The following is a 20,382-nucleotide window of genomic DNA, read 5'->3' on the forward strand; positions in this document are numbered from 1 at the left end:
ACACATGTATAACCAACTATTAAAAAAAGACTTCTTTTAATCAATCACAGCAACTGATAGACTGGAATATCTTCTCTTCTAGCCCTGTAAGATGTGATCAGGGTCTTCACAAGACAGCTGCGAGCTTGTTTTTTGTTCTAGTTAGTAGCTGCCCTTTTGGAGTCCGTAAAAAGTACAGCTGCAGCCACCAAAAATGAGAAGAGCACAAAGAGGACCGAGCTTTGCTGTGTGAGTAAGAGAGCAGTTCTTGAATTTAAAGATATTTCAAACAGTAGAACACAGTTAAAAGGATGAAGTCTTTATTTCAGTACTTTGACAAAATACCCATAAAATTCAAAACTTCTACCATTACAAAAATAGGTCTCTACAAGTGATATTCTGTCTGCACTGCCAGTAGCAAATACTACGACAGAGGTGTGTAACTTCAGTAGCCTTGCCAGAAAAAGTGCAAGTGAACTTCACTGAATGTAGCTCAATTTCATTAATACACAAGTTTAATCTTTGCACCCTTTTGATAAATACACACTTCATAAGTTAATCATTTAAATTAGCATTCCACAAATATACATGTAATTTGATGATTTTTTTTTTGCATGAACACAAAGTTCCTATATACATAAACCCCAGTCTGCGTGGGTGTGCCAGGATGGAACTGTATACAATCATACAGCTGTGTTTGTATTGGTCCCACAATATACACATTATACAAAAGCACAGAAAGAGCACAGATTTACAGAAGGCAATCCATTAACATCACTAGCAGTGATGGAGATGTTGAAAGGATATTATCTTCTCATACCAGAGTGCAACTGAGTGTATGAAGTGGAACCTGTGAGATGGAGAAAGATTTTAATCAGAATACTTGAAATAAGTAGATGATCATTCACAAACCCACTGGTATTTAGATGAATAAGTAAGAATGACAAATTTTACACAGAAAATCTTTTAAGAACAACATTTCCTCAAATAATGCATTTTGTGTTAAACTAACCCAGTAACTGTCAAAGAACACCACTCAATCAAGTTTGATAAGTCAACATCCCATTGACCTGACAATTTTCTTTTAGAGTAGAAAAGTGATTATTGTTTATGAGACAAAATGGCTGTAACTTCTCTAATCAAGGTGACAGGAGAAGAAATTCCCCTTGCCACCTTCTCCCCCCTGTCTTTTGGGTACATTTTTCACCATCTAGCTTAAACTCTTAGTAAGACACCAAATGAATCCTAGCTGCACATTTATTATAGGTCAAGGAAAGTTAAAAAGTATTTCTGATAAAATCTATAATTACACCTGTATGCAACTTCAAAGCATTTAACAATTTTCTTCTGATGAGCTTTTTGCTACAGTTAAGAATAACTTCTTGTTTAAGCTTGAATATGCCTAAAAAATTAAAGAAGTTTGCTATGTATCTCAGAGAGTCAGCATACACTTTCTAATTTAGACCTGTCTGGTACTACCCAGAAATCATGGAGTGGACTCCCTAAGTATTTACCTGACTGCACACTTCCAAGTCGCCTCTGTAGTGCCTCCAGCCGATTGATATAATCTGTTAAAGCTCTTTCAGGATCATAGTTCTGCAGTTGAGAACACGCAAAAGAGACCGGGTTTAAATCAGCATGCATGCCGTGGAACCTGGGGACAGAAAAACACATGTTTTCAAAAAACAAAATGATGTTAAAAAAAAAAAAAATCAGCAGGCATAGCAAAATAGTGTTAGCAGAGGTACTTTACTGAATGCCTGTGTGTTAACTTCCCTGTACAGTAGCTACCACATCACTTAATCTCCCTGCCATTTATTGCCCAAGCCATCATACTGCCTCCTCTAGGGAAACTGCCCTTCCCAGGCACCTGTTCTTTCTACTGTATCTGATTTGTTGCTCCATTCCTTTGGGAAGAAGACTGACGAGCAAATTCCTACTGAAACTCCAGCAGAAGCAGCAGTAGATTCAAGTTTGCTTTTCTATTAAGCTTGTGTGAACAAGGGCACAGCCATCTGTATAGGATTCTGGCTCTCTTCATTACTTTTTGTAAGTAAAAGTCAAAAGCAGCTAAAATAGATTAAATATTTTTTCCATGTAAACAACTGTCGTTGTCACAAGCTAAGATCACAAATGTGTAGGTGCTTCATAAAAAAATGAAGAGCTAGATCTGCTAGAATCTGATTTTCAAAACAGCTGGGACCCCACAACTCCTTATGAAGTCATCAAAGGCTGACAGCGCTCTCAGAAACCTTGCCTCCGGTGAAAAATAACCGATTTCACTGTGTGCGTACTGCTAGTATCACAGCTTAGTACAGCTGACAAAAAGAATTTAAACAACAAGGAGAGCTACCAAGCAGGTTCCAACCATGGTCTGGCCACTAGGCCATGGTAATTCGTCACAGCTCTCGAGGCCATGGTGGTTCGTCACAGCTCACAGTAACTAGACGACCCTCCTCAGCCAGCGAGCTGCCCTGCTTTTCCCTTTCCTGTGAGTGCAGCTGAGGCAGCTGTTCCCCAGACCGCACCAAGCTGCCAACCAGAAATGGGGACAATCAGCAGTGGTTCGCTTGGTCGCAAAGCCTAGACTCGGCCGATGTGTATCTGCAACAGCTCTAGCCAACGGACTATCATTGGGTCCAAGAACACTACATAATTCAGTGAAAGTCTGCAAGCTTAGGCCTTATTTGGGCTATGGGTAAATGCACATTTAAGGCCTAACAAGTAATTTACTATGTTTCCTTACAGAAAAAGAAAAAAAAAAAAATCTTATGGCATCTAGGGTTACAAACCTTAGCAATAAAAGCACTGATGCATTTATTTAGTAAACAGTGTTCTGAAAAAGAATAATCATGTAAAATAAAACATACTTATGCTGAAAATTTACAGGAGATCTGGGAGACTCCATGTCTGATCTGGATCTGTAAGAATGTCTTTGTTCTCCATAAAGATCCATGCCACCAGAGAATGAATCAGGCTGTAATTCATTACCTGAAAATATAAATAGCAGTGTCTTGGAAAGCATAAAAAAAAAAATAAAGACCTTTTTGCACTTTACTGGAAATCTCACGTGCAAATTCTCTGTTTGCATATCACAAAATGTGGGCATTTGTTAAAAGTAGGGCTGGTACACAATCAAGAGCGACGTTCTTTGTCTCTGCTGATTCAGAGCTCGGAAAGAGGCCCTTAGCATTGCAGGATGTTTAGCAAACACACAGTTTGGCTACCTGGGATATCTCTGGCAACTCCCTAGTGGCAGAGCAGGTCCCTCCTCAGCTCAGGGGTATGCACACCCCCAGCAACCAAGCCCGGTCTTGCCCATTTCAGACGGCCTTACAGAAGGCCCGAGGTGAAGCCCTGGCCTCCCTGAGGCTACTGACGCTGCTCCCATGGACCTGGCAGCACAGGCTTTTCAGGCAGACCTAGATAGCAAGGAATTAATAAAAGGCTTTTGATTCTCCTTAGGCTCCCACCAAAACCAAAGAGAAAACCAGATTTCCTGAACTTTAAGCTGTAACGAGGGAGCAGCAGATGTTTTTTCCAGTAGGATTTTGAAGAAAAGGCCAGGGAGGACTGTGCAACAGGCTCTGCTGCCCTTGTCTGTGGCTCTCTGGGGACCTGTCGTTACTAAGTTTCTTCCATCTGTCCCCGTCCACAGTGTTCCCTCTTCGAACTGGGGATACAAATTTCTCAGGGGAAACCCACGGAGGCAGGTAAAATTGTTATGAAAAACACAGTCCAGAGGGAAAGTTGCCTTTTTTTTTTTTTAAATCCTGCCCACAACGAAGCAAAACAAGATTGAAGAGAAAGTGAATAGCCTAGTGTTTGAGCAGACCATGGAAACAATCAGAAACATGAGAAATAAATTAATATTAGCAATTACAGTGAAAGGAAGGAGGAACAGTAACCCATTCACTCTGCCTGAGGAAGATGAAAATTAAAAAACACCTTCATTACGCAGTGGTGTTACTTGTGAATACCTTTTCTTCAGCCAATACTGGACTATGATTTACCTGTGTTCTGGCTAAAGACATCCCTATTGATACTTAGTATACCAGAACCCGTAACTCTGTGCCATCGACGAACCAGGAACTTCATTCTGCATTAAAAAAAAAAACAAAAACAAAACCCCGCAAAGTTGTCATTTAAAAAATCTGCTATATTCTAGTACATGCAAGAATTTCTTAAAGAACAAACAAAATGAGTAGATGGGCTTCTAAAATCTGAAGATTAGATAGAGAACATCCTTATACGCATCCCTAGACCGTAAAAAAAACTTTTGTCAAAATCACCTTTCAGTTTCACCTCTGCAATTCCAGTGATTCCAGAGGTGTTGCAAAAGTAAAGCAGACAGCAAACAGCTGTCTGGAACAACACAGCATCCACATTTTAATATACAGAGTCACACTAAATAAACATTCTGCCCCACTGCATCACAAAAAAATTAGTAACAGCAGTGTGTTCTGAGTAAAGTCTCACGATAGCTATAGAAATAGCTCCTTGAATTCACCCTAGACACAAGCCTCAAGACAACAGCAAGCAAAAATTTTTGGAGGTTCAAACCCTTGTGAAAGAGGTTTATTTGCAATATAGCAGGACTATGATAGTAACAGCTTTCACTTTTTCTTTTATTCATCCTCAGTCTGAGGCCCACTGTCTTGTGAATTCAACGGACTACACGCATAGCTGAAATTATGCATACAGTGAAGGACTTTCAGCACTGAGGCGTGACACAGCACATTATAGCTTACATATTTCTTCACCATTTTTGAGCATTTCAGCAACTTGATTTCTTGTCATCCATAAATCTGTATGACACTTATGATACTTATGTTTAAAAGTTTAACCTTTAGAGGAAATTAAGCTGCAAAAAATACATCTGTAAATAAGCACACACTCTAGAAATTATTATTATTTTTTTTCTAAGTTATGACTGTATCCAATACATTTTATCATTAACTGATTATTGAATACAGAGCCAAGAGATTTTCAACTAGAATCAAACTGCTGAGTATCTCAAACACCTTACTCCTATTACAGATTTTACCTATGCTCTGTTCAACTCGTCACCATACACAGTATGTTATTTTCATGACTACCAAAAATGCAGTTTAAACAGGATGGAACATGAGAAATTCTAGATTCAGTCAGACAGCTACAAAAGTAGATATTAAACTGCATATTCACACCTGTTAAAACTAAAACTTCCTCCAAATTACCTTGAAATTGCAATGGACACTCTGACTGCAGAGCGAAACCTTGTAAAACCCTTTGAATGATGTGTGATGATTTCGAGGTCTGTGTAGGAAGGCTGTCCACCCATCCGTGCAATGAGGGCCAGTGTGGCTTCTTCACACTCCTGGAACCCACCTAGTAACAGCAGTAAGTATTTCTTCTGATATATGAGAGCTTTCCGAAAGCTCTCTGCTCGTAGGTATTTTCCGTAAATTCTCTACAACAAGAAATAAAGCAAGCACCATAAGCTTAAAAATTATTAGAATTCTAAATTTTTTATATTGTTACTCTGACAGCATATCTGTGATTATTCATTGCTTGCTATCATGGAGAGACTGCAATACTGCTCAATTGTTGAATGTAGCTGCATCATGTGGGGATGACTGGAAGAGCAAGAAATGTAGCCTGCATTTCTTGGGCTTCTTCCCCTTCAGAGGGGACAAAGTAGGTGCTTTCATATTATTCTTGGGGACAAGAACAGAGCCATGTTTCTGGGCATGCGACTCTTAAAACTGACTCGATATCAGTTTACTTAGAATGAGCAGAGTGAACACAAAGAAAAATAGACCCAAACCAAAATGAGAAAACCAGCTGTAGTTAGCATGCAGGCAATGAAGTCTTCCTACCCTTAGGATAGCATTTTCAGAATCTGATCCCAGTTCTCTGAGGAAAGCTTCGCTCCTGAGTTCTGCTCTCAGCTTGGAGAGCTCTGCATCGGCTTGTTTCAAAGACTTCTGTAGTGATAACTTTTCTCTGTTCCAAATTTCCTTCTCAGAGGCAACAAGAGTATCGATATTAACTCCAACATCTGATGAGTGTCTAGAAGACTGAAGAGGGAAAAAAATCCTTAATTTGAACCACACAGTTCTGAAAAGCCTGAGCTGTGTCATTCTAGTCATTGATTTGGTGGAGAGGTCAAAGTTACTGAGAAAAAAAATCCAGTGAATGGGCCTGCAGTCAACCTGGCATCCTAACACCTATCTAGCCAGTTTGCGAGCATGACCAACTTCCTAAAAAAATCCCCTCAGTGGATCATACTAGCTTCATGATCTTGAAGATATCTGGATCTATCTGCTCTCAGCTGGGTGATGAGATACAGATTAAAAGGAGAAGCAGAAGGAATTTAAAAGGGAAGAGCAGTTAACAAATGAAAGGTGGGTAAAAATCACAAAGTTTACTATATAGTAAACAGTGAGTCAAGGTATCTTGACCACAGGAGAAGAATAACTCACATCTGTTTACTCTGCAGGAGGGAACCTGAAAAAGACAGATAACTGAATCACTCCCCCACTTAGGTGGCTAGGACAGTGTTAGAGTTATTTCACAGCATAATGCAGTGAAAATCAGTGCCACTAAGGACATACATAGTCTCCACAATGTCCTCTGTGTTGGTTTCTTCTCAGTTCTTCCTCCAGTTTCATAACAGCATTCCTCAAATTATTCTTTTCTTCACTCAGTTTGCTGACAAAGCCCGTCAGCTCAGCATTTTGTCTCAGCAGCCTCTCAGTCAAGGAGCTAGATGGAGTCCCTGGTGGTAGCACTAGCTTCAGCTGGAAAGGAAAAAGAAAACCAAACCCAACCTGCATTAGATCTGAGTTGCCAGCTTGAATACAACTTTTGCTTACTGTGAAAAACTTTTGTGGATGATGACAACAACAACTTTGTCATTTATATAAAGAAAACATAAGTTTACATCTAAATTACATATAATGTGACTTTCTCCTCTATGCTTATCATGGATACCATAGCAGAATATTGCCACACAAGCTTAATCACACTCTAACAATGTGCAAAACTTTCCTACTGTGTTTAGATTTCTTTCTAACTTAAAGGAAAAAAAACGCACAAAGCTTTAAGTTATGTTGAAAACCCTTGCTTAAAATGCAGGAAAGGACCCAGTCAAGTTCAGTTAAAATTAAATATTACTGAAGTCTTTGTAACAGATAACCTCATTACATGTGTTAAACAGGTGCACACAATCTTCTATTGCCTTTCCTTTGGTAAATACAGGGTAGTTTAAGTAAATGTATTGCATCAACACAATATGGTAAACATTAAATGTTGATTTTCATATCAGGGAAGTACTAAGCAAAGTTTCTCATTGTAATTGCAGTTACAGAAATACTATTGATACAAAAATATCTTTTCTTAAAAAATGCTAAGAATTTCAGCAATTTATAATTCCTTTATAAGGAATTAAAATGGAAAAGTTTTAATTTGAAAGTTATAAATTCACTTTTAAGGGAATTAAAGTTGAAAAAAATAAAAGGAGAGAGTTTTTTTTACACTTCACCGACTTCAGATCAGCATATACATTGGAACAGATTTTCCTCTATAAAGTACAGCCCTAGATAAGTACAAACTTAACAGCTCCTTGCCCATTTCCACTCACTCTCATCATCCAAAATCTCCCACCAAATCAAGTTACAATATTACACTCTCACCTCTTCTAGATACGACAATCCGGGTAGTTTTTGTAGCTCTGAAATAACTTCTTCAATAGCATTTTGTATTGCAATAAAGTCTTGATCATCTGCCGTTTCAAACTGTAATCTGAAATGAAAGTGACAGTTTCAACAGCATATATAGTTTAACACCACATAGTCAAACTGATCTAGCAGACACCTTTTGTCAATACACACACATTAGATCTTTAGCCAATTGTGTCAGCATAGTTACTGGAGTACCTGGCAACATTTTCAAGAGTGCTAAGTGACACTTAAGTAACTAAATTAAATTACCTCCAATTTATATAGAATTTACATAGAACAATTACTACTGATTTTGGGAAGAAATGTTCTACATGAACTATGTTTAGAAATGTGATCTTGATTCTCTCAAATTTGTTAAATCTGTGTGGACAAAATCTTATGGTGCTTTGAAGACACACTGCATTTTATTTTGCTCAAATGTTTCATGATTAACATTATATCAGCATCATAGCAAAATAAAAACAGATTCAAACTGGGCTCCTATGGACCTGGTATCATGCTATTTTTCTTCTTAGCAAGATAGTAACCAGACAAAGTAAGGTTCTAGAATATCAGTTTCATTGGCCTATAAAATATTATTTTTTTTCTCAGGGGGTCAAGGGGCAGGATCCATTGCAATAACTCCTAAATTCTTCCCATTATAATGTGAATTTATTAGTTACTAAATTGTTTTAAACAATCTTCCACCTACATCATGCCCAAATAAACCTTATCACTTTGCAAAGAAAGAAGATGATTCTGCTGTAACTCATAAAGGATTATGTTAAACATGCAAGATGTAGAGCAGGACTTGCTACTCTGTGATCCAGTTTTACATCAGCACATCTTAAGTAATGGTATATATTCTAAAATAGAACAACACAGAAATTAGTTAGGCCTACAGTCTGGAAATTACAATTAAAATCCAATGTATTAGCTTACTGGCTGCTCTTAACCAGCAAGCTGAAGACTCATCTAACCTGCTAGCAGCCTTCCGAGCCAACTGTTTCAGCTTTGGAGATGCATTTTGTAGCTTTTGTCTGACATTTTCCAGAACTTTGGTAGCTGCAGAGATATCTCCTCCTCTCGTCAGTGTGGGGTAGGTTGATTCATTTGTCTCAGCTCCTTCCATTTTTTGCTGGAGGACCCAATTTCTTGTTCTCTCATTTGGCGTATCCCAGGTACTCTGTAGGTGTATATTTATATATAAATTGCATGTGGTACAGTGCTTTAAATCAGAAATATTTAATTCTGAAATACACAGTCAAAGGAACAGCACTGCAAAAGCCCACCGTGGATGTAGAGTCCAATCCCCAGGCACAGGCAACCATAGCACAAATGCTGCCACATGTGCAGGAATCCACTGAGCAAGTTCTCCTCACGCTCACCATCCTAACACACACACACACACACACACACACACACACACACACAAAACACTCTTCCTCAAACACACACACACACACACAAAACACTCTTCCTCAAACACACACACACACACACACAAAACACTCTTCCTCAAACACACACACACACACACACAAAACACTCTTCCTCAAACACACACACACACACACACAAAACACTCTTCCTCAAACACACACACACACACACTCTCTCTCTCTCTCTTCCTCGACCACAGGACTGGCAGTTACCCTCCAGGCAGTAGGACGAGGTGCTGTGGCAGGAAGCCTGATGCTCTCAGGATTATCAGTACCTCAACATCCTGCCTCTAGCTGTGGGCAGTTTCCAGTGCTTCAGAAGATTAAAAACAGTAGCCAAATTAAATTAAGAGAAAAATATTCTTCCTGGCTCCACAAATAGCAGAAGTCAAAAATTGTGGAATAGTTACAAGATGGGGCAACCCCCCCCACAATTGCCAAAGAAACAAGTCTCCCATCAACTCTAGGGTCATCAGCAAATCACCAATTTGGCAACAGTTATCTCTTGTAGTGAGGTTTGCACAGTTTTAAAAGTCTTTTAAAAATCATTTTATAGCTGCTCAAACTTTTTTTTTTTTTTATAAAGGGGAAAAAAAATTCACAGGCAATGGCAGTTCCAATTTTCAATAATCTAAAAATTAAGCTAAACTCTGAAATTAATTTTTTGCCTTCATTTCCTCCTTCTATTTTGTTTGCGAACATATACATATTCATGTGTATGCATGTTTGTTTCTTTATTCATTTAATTTTTGCAGCTGTTGGACAGGTCACTTTTTGATGTTTCAAAGACCAGTTCATAGACCACAAGTGAGGATTAAGAACACTGACCTGGAGCATTCCGCAGCGGGAACAGTTCACTTGCTAGACTGGGTGTGGGGAATATTCTTGTTCTACTATACTTGGATACAAAGTACTTGTATACATTCAGATGCACTTCTCCTATTCGCATTCCCCCTTTCACACCTCCGCAGCTTCATTCTCAGAGGATGGGTGTGAATAGTTCTGGGTAGCAGAACTAAAGTGGCTTAGTACTTTCCCTGCTGCCTATATTTTTGGCAGATGTAATCCAGAGACTGCATTATAGATTGAGTAAAGGCACAGTGGCAAATGATTCTAACTGAACAAGAGAATTAAAAGCAAAATTGCACAGTTCAGTGTTACAGTGCTCTAAGTCTTACTGTACCTCATTTCGATTGTGGCTTGTTCTTTCGGCCTCCTTTTTTCCTTCATTCTCCTGCTCCTTTTTCTGTAGTTCTTGGATTATTTCCTGCAATTTCTTTGCCTCATTCCCTAATTTATGAACTTCTTGTTTCTTTTCTCCAAGCTGCCACTGAAGATCTTCTACTTTGGACTCCAGTTCATGGAGTTTCTTCTGTGCTATTATGTTAGCATCTTGTTCTGCTTGTAATGCTTTCCTCTGGATCTGCCTTTCTTTTTCCATTTGCTGTCTCACTTGCACCGATTCCAGTTTATACTTCTCCATCTCACTTACTAACTCCACCACACGGTCATGCTTTTCATCCATTTGTTTCTGTAGCTCTTTAAGTAATTCCTCTGATGGATTAGGTGTTCCAGCTTGCCCCTTATCTTCAGCACTTTGAAGCTGAGCACACAGCTCCTTTTCCCTTTCTAGGGCACTGCTTATTTCGAGAGCTCGAACCTTCTCTGATTCGAGAAGCACCTGCAACTCTGAATTACGGCCTCGTTCACGTGACAGCTGGGCAGCACTGAGTGCTTCTTGGGATTCAATTTTTTGTTGCAGATCAGTTGACAGCTGTTTCTCTTGCTCCAAAAGTTTATTTAACTGTAAGTTCTTTTGCTTTTGATCTTCAAGTGAAAATTTTAAATCCTTTCATAAGAAAACAGAAGAAAAATTTGATTAAAACAATTTGTATATACTTTGCATTATTTTCTGCAAACTGCAAATATGCTAGCTGTACACAATTTGCTTTCAACAGGTTTTACCACTCATAATTCATCAGACAATACTCTGCATGCTGCAGTTCCATCTGATGTTAAAAAATATTACAGATGTCTTTATTCTAAAATCAGATCATCTCATAAAATAAAGATATTTGTAACATACTTTTTAAAAGATATGAACAGCCATAGTTCTGAAGTTTAAGGTAATTAACTAAGTTTACTTTCTAGAACTGTGAAAGTGGTTTTCCAAGTTAAGACTTAACAATGTAAACAGATCTATGCTGTTAAAATGATTGCTGTTTTACCTTAATAATGTACTTGGATACCTGCTCTCTCTCACTGCATCATAAACTGCAGAGGTACCAAGGAACACAGTAACGTATTCTCTCCTAAAGCAACCCCCCTAGCCTGGGTTTCATGAGGTGAGCATGCTGACATTAAAACAGAGATAAACAACATGTCTCCTTAAATAATTGCATTTGCACAAAAACATAAGTTGAAATGAAGTGTTAACCAAAAGAATATTTGCATGTTCCTTTATGTTACAGGCAATTTGAGATTAGGGAGAGAGTACCTCAAGCTCTTCTCTTCCTCTTTCCTCACTGCGTTCCATTTTAGCTTTTTCCTTTTCCAAAGCCCACTGTAACTCTCTTGACTTCTTCTGTTCGTCTGCCAATGTATCCTTAAGTATATCTAGCTCAGCTGTTTTTTCTTTAACTTCAGTCCTAAAAGAGAAACAGGCAATCTTTAAGATTGCTGTCAAATATGGTCACAGTTCAGTAGGCTCATAACTATTTTCCGTTTACAAGCTGTTCAAAAAGCCACACATTTACTCAGATTGTTTGGATGCTTAATTTGTTCCATTAGGATACACAGAGGGTTTACTGTTTAAATCTGGAATAATTCACTTCAAGATACAGAACTTTGGAGGAACCCCCAGCTCTCCCTGTTCCTTCCAACTTTTTTCTTTTTGGCACACTTAGAGAGAAGACTGTAGCTCTAATCATAACACAGTAACATCAGTTAGCTGATATCTGCTCCATCTTCTTCACTGAAAACACTACCCATGTAGTAGAATAACAGTGAAAAGGCTATTTAGGAAAACAAACAACTCAAATACCCAGAAGAATTGCATAGCTCAATAGTGACTGAAAGCATATCCACCCTGCTAACTTTTTAGCTGGCTCAGAGGGAGCTAGTGTTCAATTTAAACCAGTGACTGGCCGGCATCTGAAAGGATGCACATCTTGTTATTGTGTGTCTAGAAGGATTTTTCAACCTCGGAAAAAGTTCTCTCACTAGCAAAAAATTATGAAAACATTCAAATTAGCGTAAGAAAGTAAATTGCACCAGCAAATGCTGTCAGGGAACAAAAAGGGCTTCAAGGATGGAGCAATGAAGTGGAAGCTATGAGACAGAGACTTCGGTCTGCAATGAAACTGAGTAAACGGGAATACGCCACAGGGGGGAGAGCAGGTTTGGGCGGACTGAGGTCAATGAAAGGAAGAAGGTATGAAACTGGTCGTTCCACTCCATCCCTGAAGTACGTATGCTGCCTTCTGCCTCTGAGTTGCCTGTACCTGCACTACAGACTAGTGCTTAGATGCAGACAAGCTGATGTGTAGTACTCTACAGCTCCATTTTCCATGAAAATGGAAAGCTCCCCAGGCATTGATTACTGCCCCCAGAGTAAACCTGACACGAACTTCCTATGCCACTTATGTGTAACGTCAGACAGCTTATCTTCAAAATATGTGTGTGCGTGTGTGTGTGTGTGTGTGTGTGTGAACTAACTTGGATGATTTTATGTTAAAGTCACGCTGGGGGACATTATGGGAGCTTATAGGATCTTTCTGCCTTCCAACACAAAAGCAGACACACCTTTAGCTGAACAAACTGCCTCCACAGAATTATAGCTATGCCCTGCAGAAGAACCCTGCTCCCACTGATCTAAGGCATAAGGTAATACCAAGCAATTCAAACTCTGTTTTAATTTGTTATCACTGACCTGAACATTAAGATACTGTATAGAAGGCCTACTCATCTTGTTAAGGCATAAATAATAAAGCATTTCCGGAGTGTCTTTCAAAATAATTGGCTTGGCACCTCTGCTATTGACCACTCCAAAGCAAGACTAACAAGTTATATGAGTTCCATATGAAAGTACTTGCAATGTCATCATAACTCTGCAACTTTTTTCTCCAACAGTTTTAGAAGCAGGAAAGCCTTTATATTAATAAATATGGTATAATTAGTTTGTATACAGTAGTCTAATGCATCAAAAATAACCCCAAAACGTCCTGGATATTAATAGGTCATTAAATCAAACTATGAATCAGATTGCCTTAATCTATAGAATTAGATTTTTTTGTCAACTAAGACAGAAGTCTATATTTTGTCAGGCATGTTTTAAAGAAAAAACGAGAAGCATTTACATTATATGAGATCAACTTCCTTAATAAAATCAGTATTATGATTTAAGACAACATAGAAAAGATCATCTTCACTGTCAACACAGAACACTTGGCACTGAACACCACACCTGATGGTTTCTAGGTCCTGGAAGTGCTTGTGCTGTGCTTTAAGGGTCGTTTCAAGCTCTAGTTTAGCTTGTGCAAGTTCACTCTTCAGCTCAGCACCCATCATTTTCTCTGAATTCAGCTGTTCCTGAAGCTCAGCTGCTCTGTCCTTTACGTTCCGGAGCTCCACTTGCATCTCCAGTATCTGTGACTGCTTCTGCTGCATATTATACTCCAGCATTTCTAAGGAGAGTACCATTAACATGGAAATTACTTTAGCAAACAAACAACACCGCTCATTTGGGTGAAGCTTCCCCTAGCACAGAGAATGACCACAAAGCTATCACTGACAGTGCTTTTCTTTAAACAGTGGAGTGAAAGCAAAAACATTCCTTTTATACTGGAACACATTTCATGCTTTCCAAGAAATCAGTTTAACTCTTAAACTTATTTAAAAGACTATATGCATAACCATATCAATATATGTCACTTGGATTATGACTAACACAACTGAAGTCAGTTATCATTTAAAAAATACATCGCTAACCTGAATTACATTTCCTGCAAATAATTTGGAATGGCTTATTATAAACATAATGGTGTGCACGGTTTTATTTTCCAAAGTATAAAAGATGTAGCAAATACTTGTGACAAAACACAGACATTAGGGATCTGATTACCTTACGTTTTAAAGTACATCTTTACATTTTTGTTGTTCAGTCTAGTTGCTATTTAGTTTACTCACTATGACTGAATATCCAACTTAGGTAATGTCAGGGCTGTTGGACCTAAACACTCAAAATACAAACCTGATTTTTATAATAATTTAAATAACTTTGCATCACTTTCAGTTAGATATAAGCCATAAGAACACAGACTACTTCTTAATTTTTGCAAAATTAGTCCAGTAAGATTGAAAAAGTTGAAAACTCAGCATGCTCAGGAGATTAGATTAATATCAAGATCACAGAGGAAAAAAAAAAGTCAACAGTTCTCCACCTACAACTTTATCTGCGAGCACAGACATGAAAACATGGGGAAATTGACCTAAATTACCTTGGCTTTTTGAATCAATCTCTTGTTCTCTCTTCGGATTAGTTTTCTTACTGCTCATCTGAGCACGTAATACTTGAATCTCCATTAGCAAACTTCTTCTGTCTGCATTCTGAAGACAGTCCATAGCTGCTCTCTGATTAGTAGCCTATTAACATTTAAAACAAATTTAGAAGTAAAACTCCTGATTTTATTTTTTTAGAACAGTACAGTTATTAGAGTATCTAGAGAGTGCAGATATATTTACTTATGTAGTCACTGCGCACGTATATTTAAAACATTTTCAATTAAGTCAAAATTAACACAATATTATAATACATGAAAAAATTACTTGCCTTTTCTATTACACTACTAGGCACCAAAACTATAGAATCAAAAGAGCTATTAGTTTTATGGCAAATTCTAATTTTTATCACTAATCCTTCCACGTCCCACAGTAGATAACAGACCTCTCTGTCTGAATAGCAGCCTTATCGCTTCCCCTCCTCACAATTTGCTTCACATATACAAGCTACCTTTTCTCTCAGATAACCTATCGCTAATTACCTAAATGAAATCAAGCTCAGGACAACTGTTTTCACTTCAAAATTATCTCTAAAGGTTGTACTCTTTCTATAGCTTGAGTATCCAAAAATCTCTCTCCCCTCTGCATCAGTTTTTATTATTAAAGACATCTCTTCTTCCTACAAGTCTTACTCTGCTTTCATCCTTAGACTGTCACGGATGCAACACTACACATATTTTTAATGGATTTAGACATTAAAAATTAAAATCTAACATAGGTATAAATAGGCCTTGACTAAAGTATGTTTTATGTTACCTGCTCTTGTAGTCTGTGCTCTAACTGATTCATCAATATCACTGCATCTCTTGTGCCCTGTTCTGCAAGTTCAGTTTGAAATGCAGCAAGAACAACTTTTTGTTCTCTCAGAAAAACCTGCTGAATAGCATGTAGAAGTTCTCCTCGCCAGTCGGAGACCCCTTCAGGAGATTCAGAACTTGCATAAATCTAAAATGGTATAAAAACAATTTAAATAGCAAAATTAGCAAAATTCAAAGATTACACTAGTCTTGAGCAGTCATTACCATTTAATGTAAAGTGTGTGTTTTCAGTGGAATATTGAGCTTTTCTTATTCAATAGCTGCATAACATTTGTTCATACGGATGCATGTATCTATTGTACACATGCAATAATTTCTTTCATATGCACAAATGTTAAACTTCATGAAAATTTGTATCTATATTTTACGTGGGAGTAATTTAGATTTTTATAGTTGAAAACTTAGCCCCATGTAGTTATTATTTATGTTACTGTATTACATTATACTTTTAATTTTCATGATGTTACATATATTTATATTCTGTTTTTACACTGCTACAGAACTATGTGGTAGTGTGCAGAAGAAGATTTAATTTTATAATGCTATGGAGTTAACCCCCCCACTTTGTATGCTGAAGGAAATGCAGAAGTAATGGAAACTGCCTACCTATCTCCAAAAGCGTAATTGGGTTAGTTATAGAAGCAAGTCCCTATATGCAAGTTTTAACAGATTACTGATTAATATTAGTTTTGTTTAATATTTTTAAACAATTTAAAATTTTTCTTTTCTCTCACTACAGTATCATTTTAATAACGAAGTTCTGTTACACCAATAAATAAAATAGCAACACTAAAAACACTACTTCCACTGTGAATATGCTTTCAAATTAGAAATACTTTTAAAAAGTAGATATATACTGTCAAAAGCAATCAATGTACAGAAGAACAAGCAAAAGCTGTAATTTTAACAAGTATTTTATTACTGAAAAGTGCAACATGCAGTTTTACTGCATATTTCTGAAATCTTGCCTCATAGCAGTATATTAACAGAATTTAATACTGAATTATGAACGTGCCTTATGAAGCTTTGATAATTTTTTTTTAAATCTAGATAGAATTTTGTAATATTATTCATACCCCAGCTTCCCTGTGAAGTTGCATTTTTGCAACTAGGTCTTTCAAAGATGCAATGGTGCTTAGAAAAGCTTTCCTTTCTTCAAACCAAGATTCTGGCCCTTGCTTAGGAGACGGTATCTCTCTTTCACCATGAGGAAATTCAGTGAGACACAACACCTGTATGCCTTCATGATGGACTGCTCTCAGCAAACCCTACAATAAATACAAAAATAAATCAGTAAGGTCAGTCCTAATAATAAAGATCTTATTTCATACGTATTGGAATACTGTTATTTCAAAATTAATCAGCATAAAGAAACTACTTATGCTTCCTCGGTATCAATAACAGAGGTGTTGCTCAGTCCTTCAATCAGTTCCATTGTTTAGCAAATACAAAGAGATGCACTCTTCTTCAGTATGAAAGGAAAATTCTCAAAGTTCATCTATTAAATCAATACTTGAATTTTAAACTGAATTCCTGATGGAAACCAACATTCTAAAAACAAATTCCTGGGAAGCTTTCAGTCAAGCTTTGCATTACATTATTTGATATATCTATTAAGCTATCTATTATACCATTATTACTTATAATAAATACATTAATTTACTTTCATAATAGAGATATTATTCTATAATAATTACAGAAACTATGCAGTGATTGTGCAATGTTTATACCATCATTAATATGAAGAAATACAATAATCTAGTTATATTTTCATAATCACAATTGAGAACAAGTCTACTCTTACAAAATTGTATTTAACCTAATCTAATTGAACTTCTGTGAAAGATTCAATTTTAAATAAAACAGCATATTAGTTTTGTCAAAAACTATTTAGCTAGCTACAGGCCTTTCTAAATACAATGCACATCATATATCAGAAGTACTTTAAAATGCATTAAAATAGCTGACACTTAAAAAATTATCTAAATGGCGCTCTGTTCACTAATCAAGCAGCAGCTAATCTAAGCTTTTGGTAGTATCACTCTTGTTCCATAATAAAAATGATCGCCTCTATTTTACCTTAATTTTTTGTGGGAGTAAATCTGTTGAAGTTTCACCTTCATCTATTCCTTCAGATACTGTGCCAGATCCTTGGGTCTGAGCAAGACACATTCCTTGACTCCAGTCTGAACTAGAGTCTAAAATAAAAGGAGAGAAAAACATTAAAGCTGGATTCCTGTGAAACTTTGAAGAACAGGCATCAAAAAGTATTTTTGTCTGTTGTTATAACAGGTGGTTGCATGTCACCACAGTTGATTCTAAGCTTGGAGACTACCTGTTTTATAGTTTTTCAGTTTCAAAGCAGTAACAGCAAAACAAAACTAAAAAAAGTCCCCAAACTTAAAAATCCTAGCTAGTTTTAAAAGACAGAGAAATAACTATTTGCATGAATTCTTCTGCCAAATAACCCTCCTTAATACACTTAGCCTTGTCCTATGAAAAGGATCACATTAATCCTTTTTACTACTCTTGGAAAAGTCAGTACCTGCCACCATCTCTCATTGCAAGGGAGCTTTGGCTTTAAATTCTATCAAGAGATGATGTAGTCACACTGAAGGGATAATGGAATCTGCAAGAAAAATATAGGAACTCCATTTGGAAGAAAAAAATTAGCCTCTAATATCTACCCTGAAACCAACTCCTCTCCAGATGTTTTTCTTCTATAACAAATTAATAAACATGGCTTGCTCAGCACTGTTTCCTTAGTGTGAAAGGGTTCTGCTTCAATCTGGGGTGTGGTTGATTTTGTTCCTTGGATACAAACTCTTTAACAGTAAAGTCTATATTAGAAAAGCAAATTTAGTTTATAATACTGTGTGAAATCGATAAAAATAAGTTTCTTACCACTAGAACATCCATCTCTAGCTTGATAAGGTGGAGAACATGCTAATCCAGAAATCGGTACACCCTGTACTTAGAAAAGAGAATAATCAAACCTTGAATCAGCCCATACACACTCATAATAAGGGAGCTAACTTTAAGGAGCAGGGAAATATGAGAGTTGCTCCTTTCAGTTTCCCTGTGATAAAAAATAATTGAAAAGGAGACTAGAAAGATGACGTTTGATAGTGCGACCTACATTTGTCCCCACAGGCCAGATTCAAGGTAGCGGCACAAAGAAGCATCTGATAGTAAAGCACACTCCCAAACCTAAATTGCTGGGGAAGGGATTCACAATCTCTCCTAGGCCATGGAAACACCAGAACACTTAAAAACTTTACACTAAATGTTGATGGTGCTTCACACTTAAAAGACTCAAAATGGGAACTTCTGTAGCAAGAGCAAAAGCAGGAACCAAGGTAGGACAATGACTATAAAACGAGATGCATACCTCTTTAGCTCGTAGAGTTTCTATGACTTCCTTTAAAGTATTACATTCTTCAGTCAATACTTGCACTGCAACAAACTTCTCTCTCTTTAATTCTTCAGATTCAGAGATGTGCCTCGTCTCCATGTCCATGATTTCAGCAGCATGGAGCTCTTGCATTTGATCAATTTTTTCAGTAAATTCTCTTATGATCTCTGCAATCTCTTCTGAAGAGCATCCACTTTGCAAATCAATTTGAATTTCTGCATTTTTAACAAGGACTGGGGAAGTTTGGACACAGCTGTTGATTTCCACAGTCTTGTCTGTTTGTGAGGATGAGCTTTTTCTTATTAGAGTAGACTCATTAGCTGACAAATCAGACAGTATTTCTATATCCTTCTTACTTTCAGCTTTTGCCATTTCCTTGTCCTTTCTCACATAACTTGCAAGTTTCTCTTCTGCCTGAACTAGGTTCTCTTTGACTTTGCACAAATCTTCCTGAAGACGTAACAGATTTGCTTCTTTCACCTGTAAATATGGAGAACCTGAATTGCAGTCCCTCCAAATATTTCACAAAAATCCAACCCAACAACTCTCTATACAATTAGAATTCATTTTAGTCTTATTTTAAGTGGTTGTGATACATGGTAGCACATATCAACATGTGAAGAAAAGCAGTTCTAGATCCTCTGTTGCTAAGAACTGTCACTGCACTACTGTGGACTGTGAAATTACATACAGTGGCAACAAATGAAGTTTTGGTCTACAGCATTAGCTATACTCTACAGACAGCAGATACTGAGTGACCATTTTTCTTAGTGGCATTTTCAGTACAATATTAAATCATTTATAGCATGCGTAAATGCACAGTAAGTCCTGCACAATAATTTAGATTATGGAACAATCTAGTTCTTACTGCTAGTTCTTGTTGAAGTTTTTCTGCCTCTTCTCTGTAACTACTCAGCTCTTCCTTAGCAGCAGCTGACTCTTCTTTAACTTTTTCAAGTTCAAATTCATCAATAAGTACGTTTCTTTTTTGACTTTCTGTGAGTTGTGCTGCTACCTACATGGCAACACAAGATATGAAAAACTTTGAAGAACCTTACGAAGAATCTAATATTAACTAAAGCATTTGCATGCCAATTCACTAAAGCCACAAATGAAAAAGACCACAAGGAAAAACAAATGTATGTTATTTGGATTAATGCATACTCCCAAAATTAAGATTAAAAAACCTTTTTTCTAGATCAACTCCCCCAAACTGGACATGTGTGGAAGGAAAGACTGTCTTCTTACAGTTTACAGGACTGTAAACAGAAATTGGTAATACCACCTAGAAAGTGCCCAGAGGAATGTCAGCAGCCAGCCAGCGGGAAATGAAGTCTGATAATAATATTGAATTTATAAGATGGTTCTGACAATTACTCAATTGGCATTTAGATGAAAGGTCTTAGAACTTCTTCTGGTCCAACACTGGATTTCCACGATCTCTCTGAACTTAAGAGTTCCAG

General features: G+C 37.2%; 1 protein-coding gene across 9 annotated transcripts in view; it reads right to left on the bottom strand.

Annotated features, from left to right (window-relative positions):
- Positions 1–282: 282 nt before the first annotated feature.
- Positions 283–20,382, bottom strand: part of AKAP9 (A-kinase anchoring protein 9) — a 129,021-nt gene continuing 108,921 nt past the window's right edge. For 7 of the 9 annotated variants that reach the window (XM_067291718.1, XM_067291715.1, XM_067291714.1 and 4 more), the window contains 19 exons: positions 19,788–19,934; positions 18,896–19,399; positions 18,409–18,472; positions 17,584–17,702; positions 16,581–16,772; positions 15,443–15,631; positions 14,626–14,770; positions 13,593–13,812; positions 11,625–11,775; positions 10,311–10,976; positions 8,666–8,871; positions 7,659–7,767; positions 6,579–6,764; positions 5,841–6,041; positions 5,199–5,431; positions 3,993–4,078; positions 2,850–2,970; positions 1,494–1,633; positions 283–829 (listed from right to left, as the gene is read on the bottom strand). In XM_067291718.1, the coding sequence (XP_067147819.1) occupies positions 786–829; positions 1,494–1,633; positions 2,850–2,970; positions 3,993–4,078; positions 5,199–5,431; positions 5,841–6,041; positions 6,579–6,764; positions 7,659–7,767; positions 8,666–8,871; positions 10,311–10,976; positions 11,625–11,775; positions 13,593–13,812; positions 14,626–14,770; positions 15,443–15,631; positions 16,581–16,772; positions 17,584–17,702; positions 18,409–18,472; positions 18,896–19,399; positions 19,788–19,934 (3,723 nt within the window). In that variant the 3' untranslated portion in view covers positions 283–785. The remainder of the gene's footprint in view (positions 830–1,493; positions 1,634–2,849; positions 2,971–3,992; positions 4,079–5,198; positions 5,432–5,840; positions 6,042–6,578; positions 6,765–7,658; positions 7,768–8,665; positions 8,872–10,310; positions 10,977–11,624; positions 11,776–13,592; positions 13,813–14,625; positions 14,771–15,442; positions 15,632–16,580; positions 16,773–17,583; positions 17,703–18,408; positions 18,473–18,895; positions 19,400–19,787; positions 19,935–20,382) is intronic. The other 2 variants (XR_010883502.1, XM_067291716.1) reach the window with 2 other exon arrangements.

The sequence above is a fragment of the Apteryx mantelli genome, chromosome 2 (assembly GCF_036417845.1).
Source record: "Apteryx mantelli isolate bAptMan1 chromosome 2, bAptMan1.hap1, whole genome shotgun sequence".
NCBI lineage: Eukaryota > Metazoa > Chordata > Aves > Apterygiformes > Apterygidae > Apteryx > Apteryx mantelli.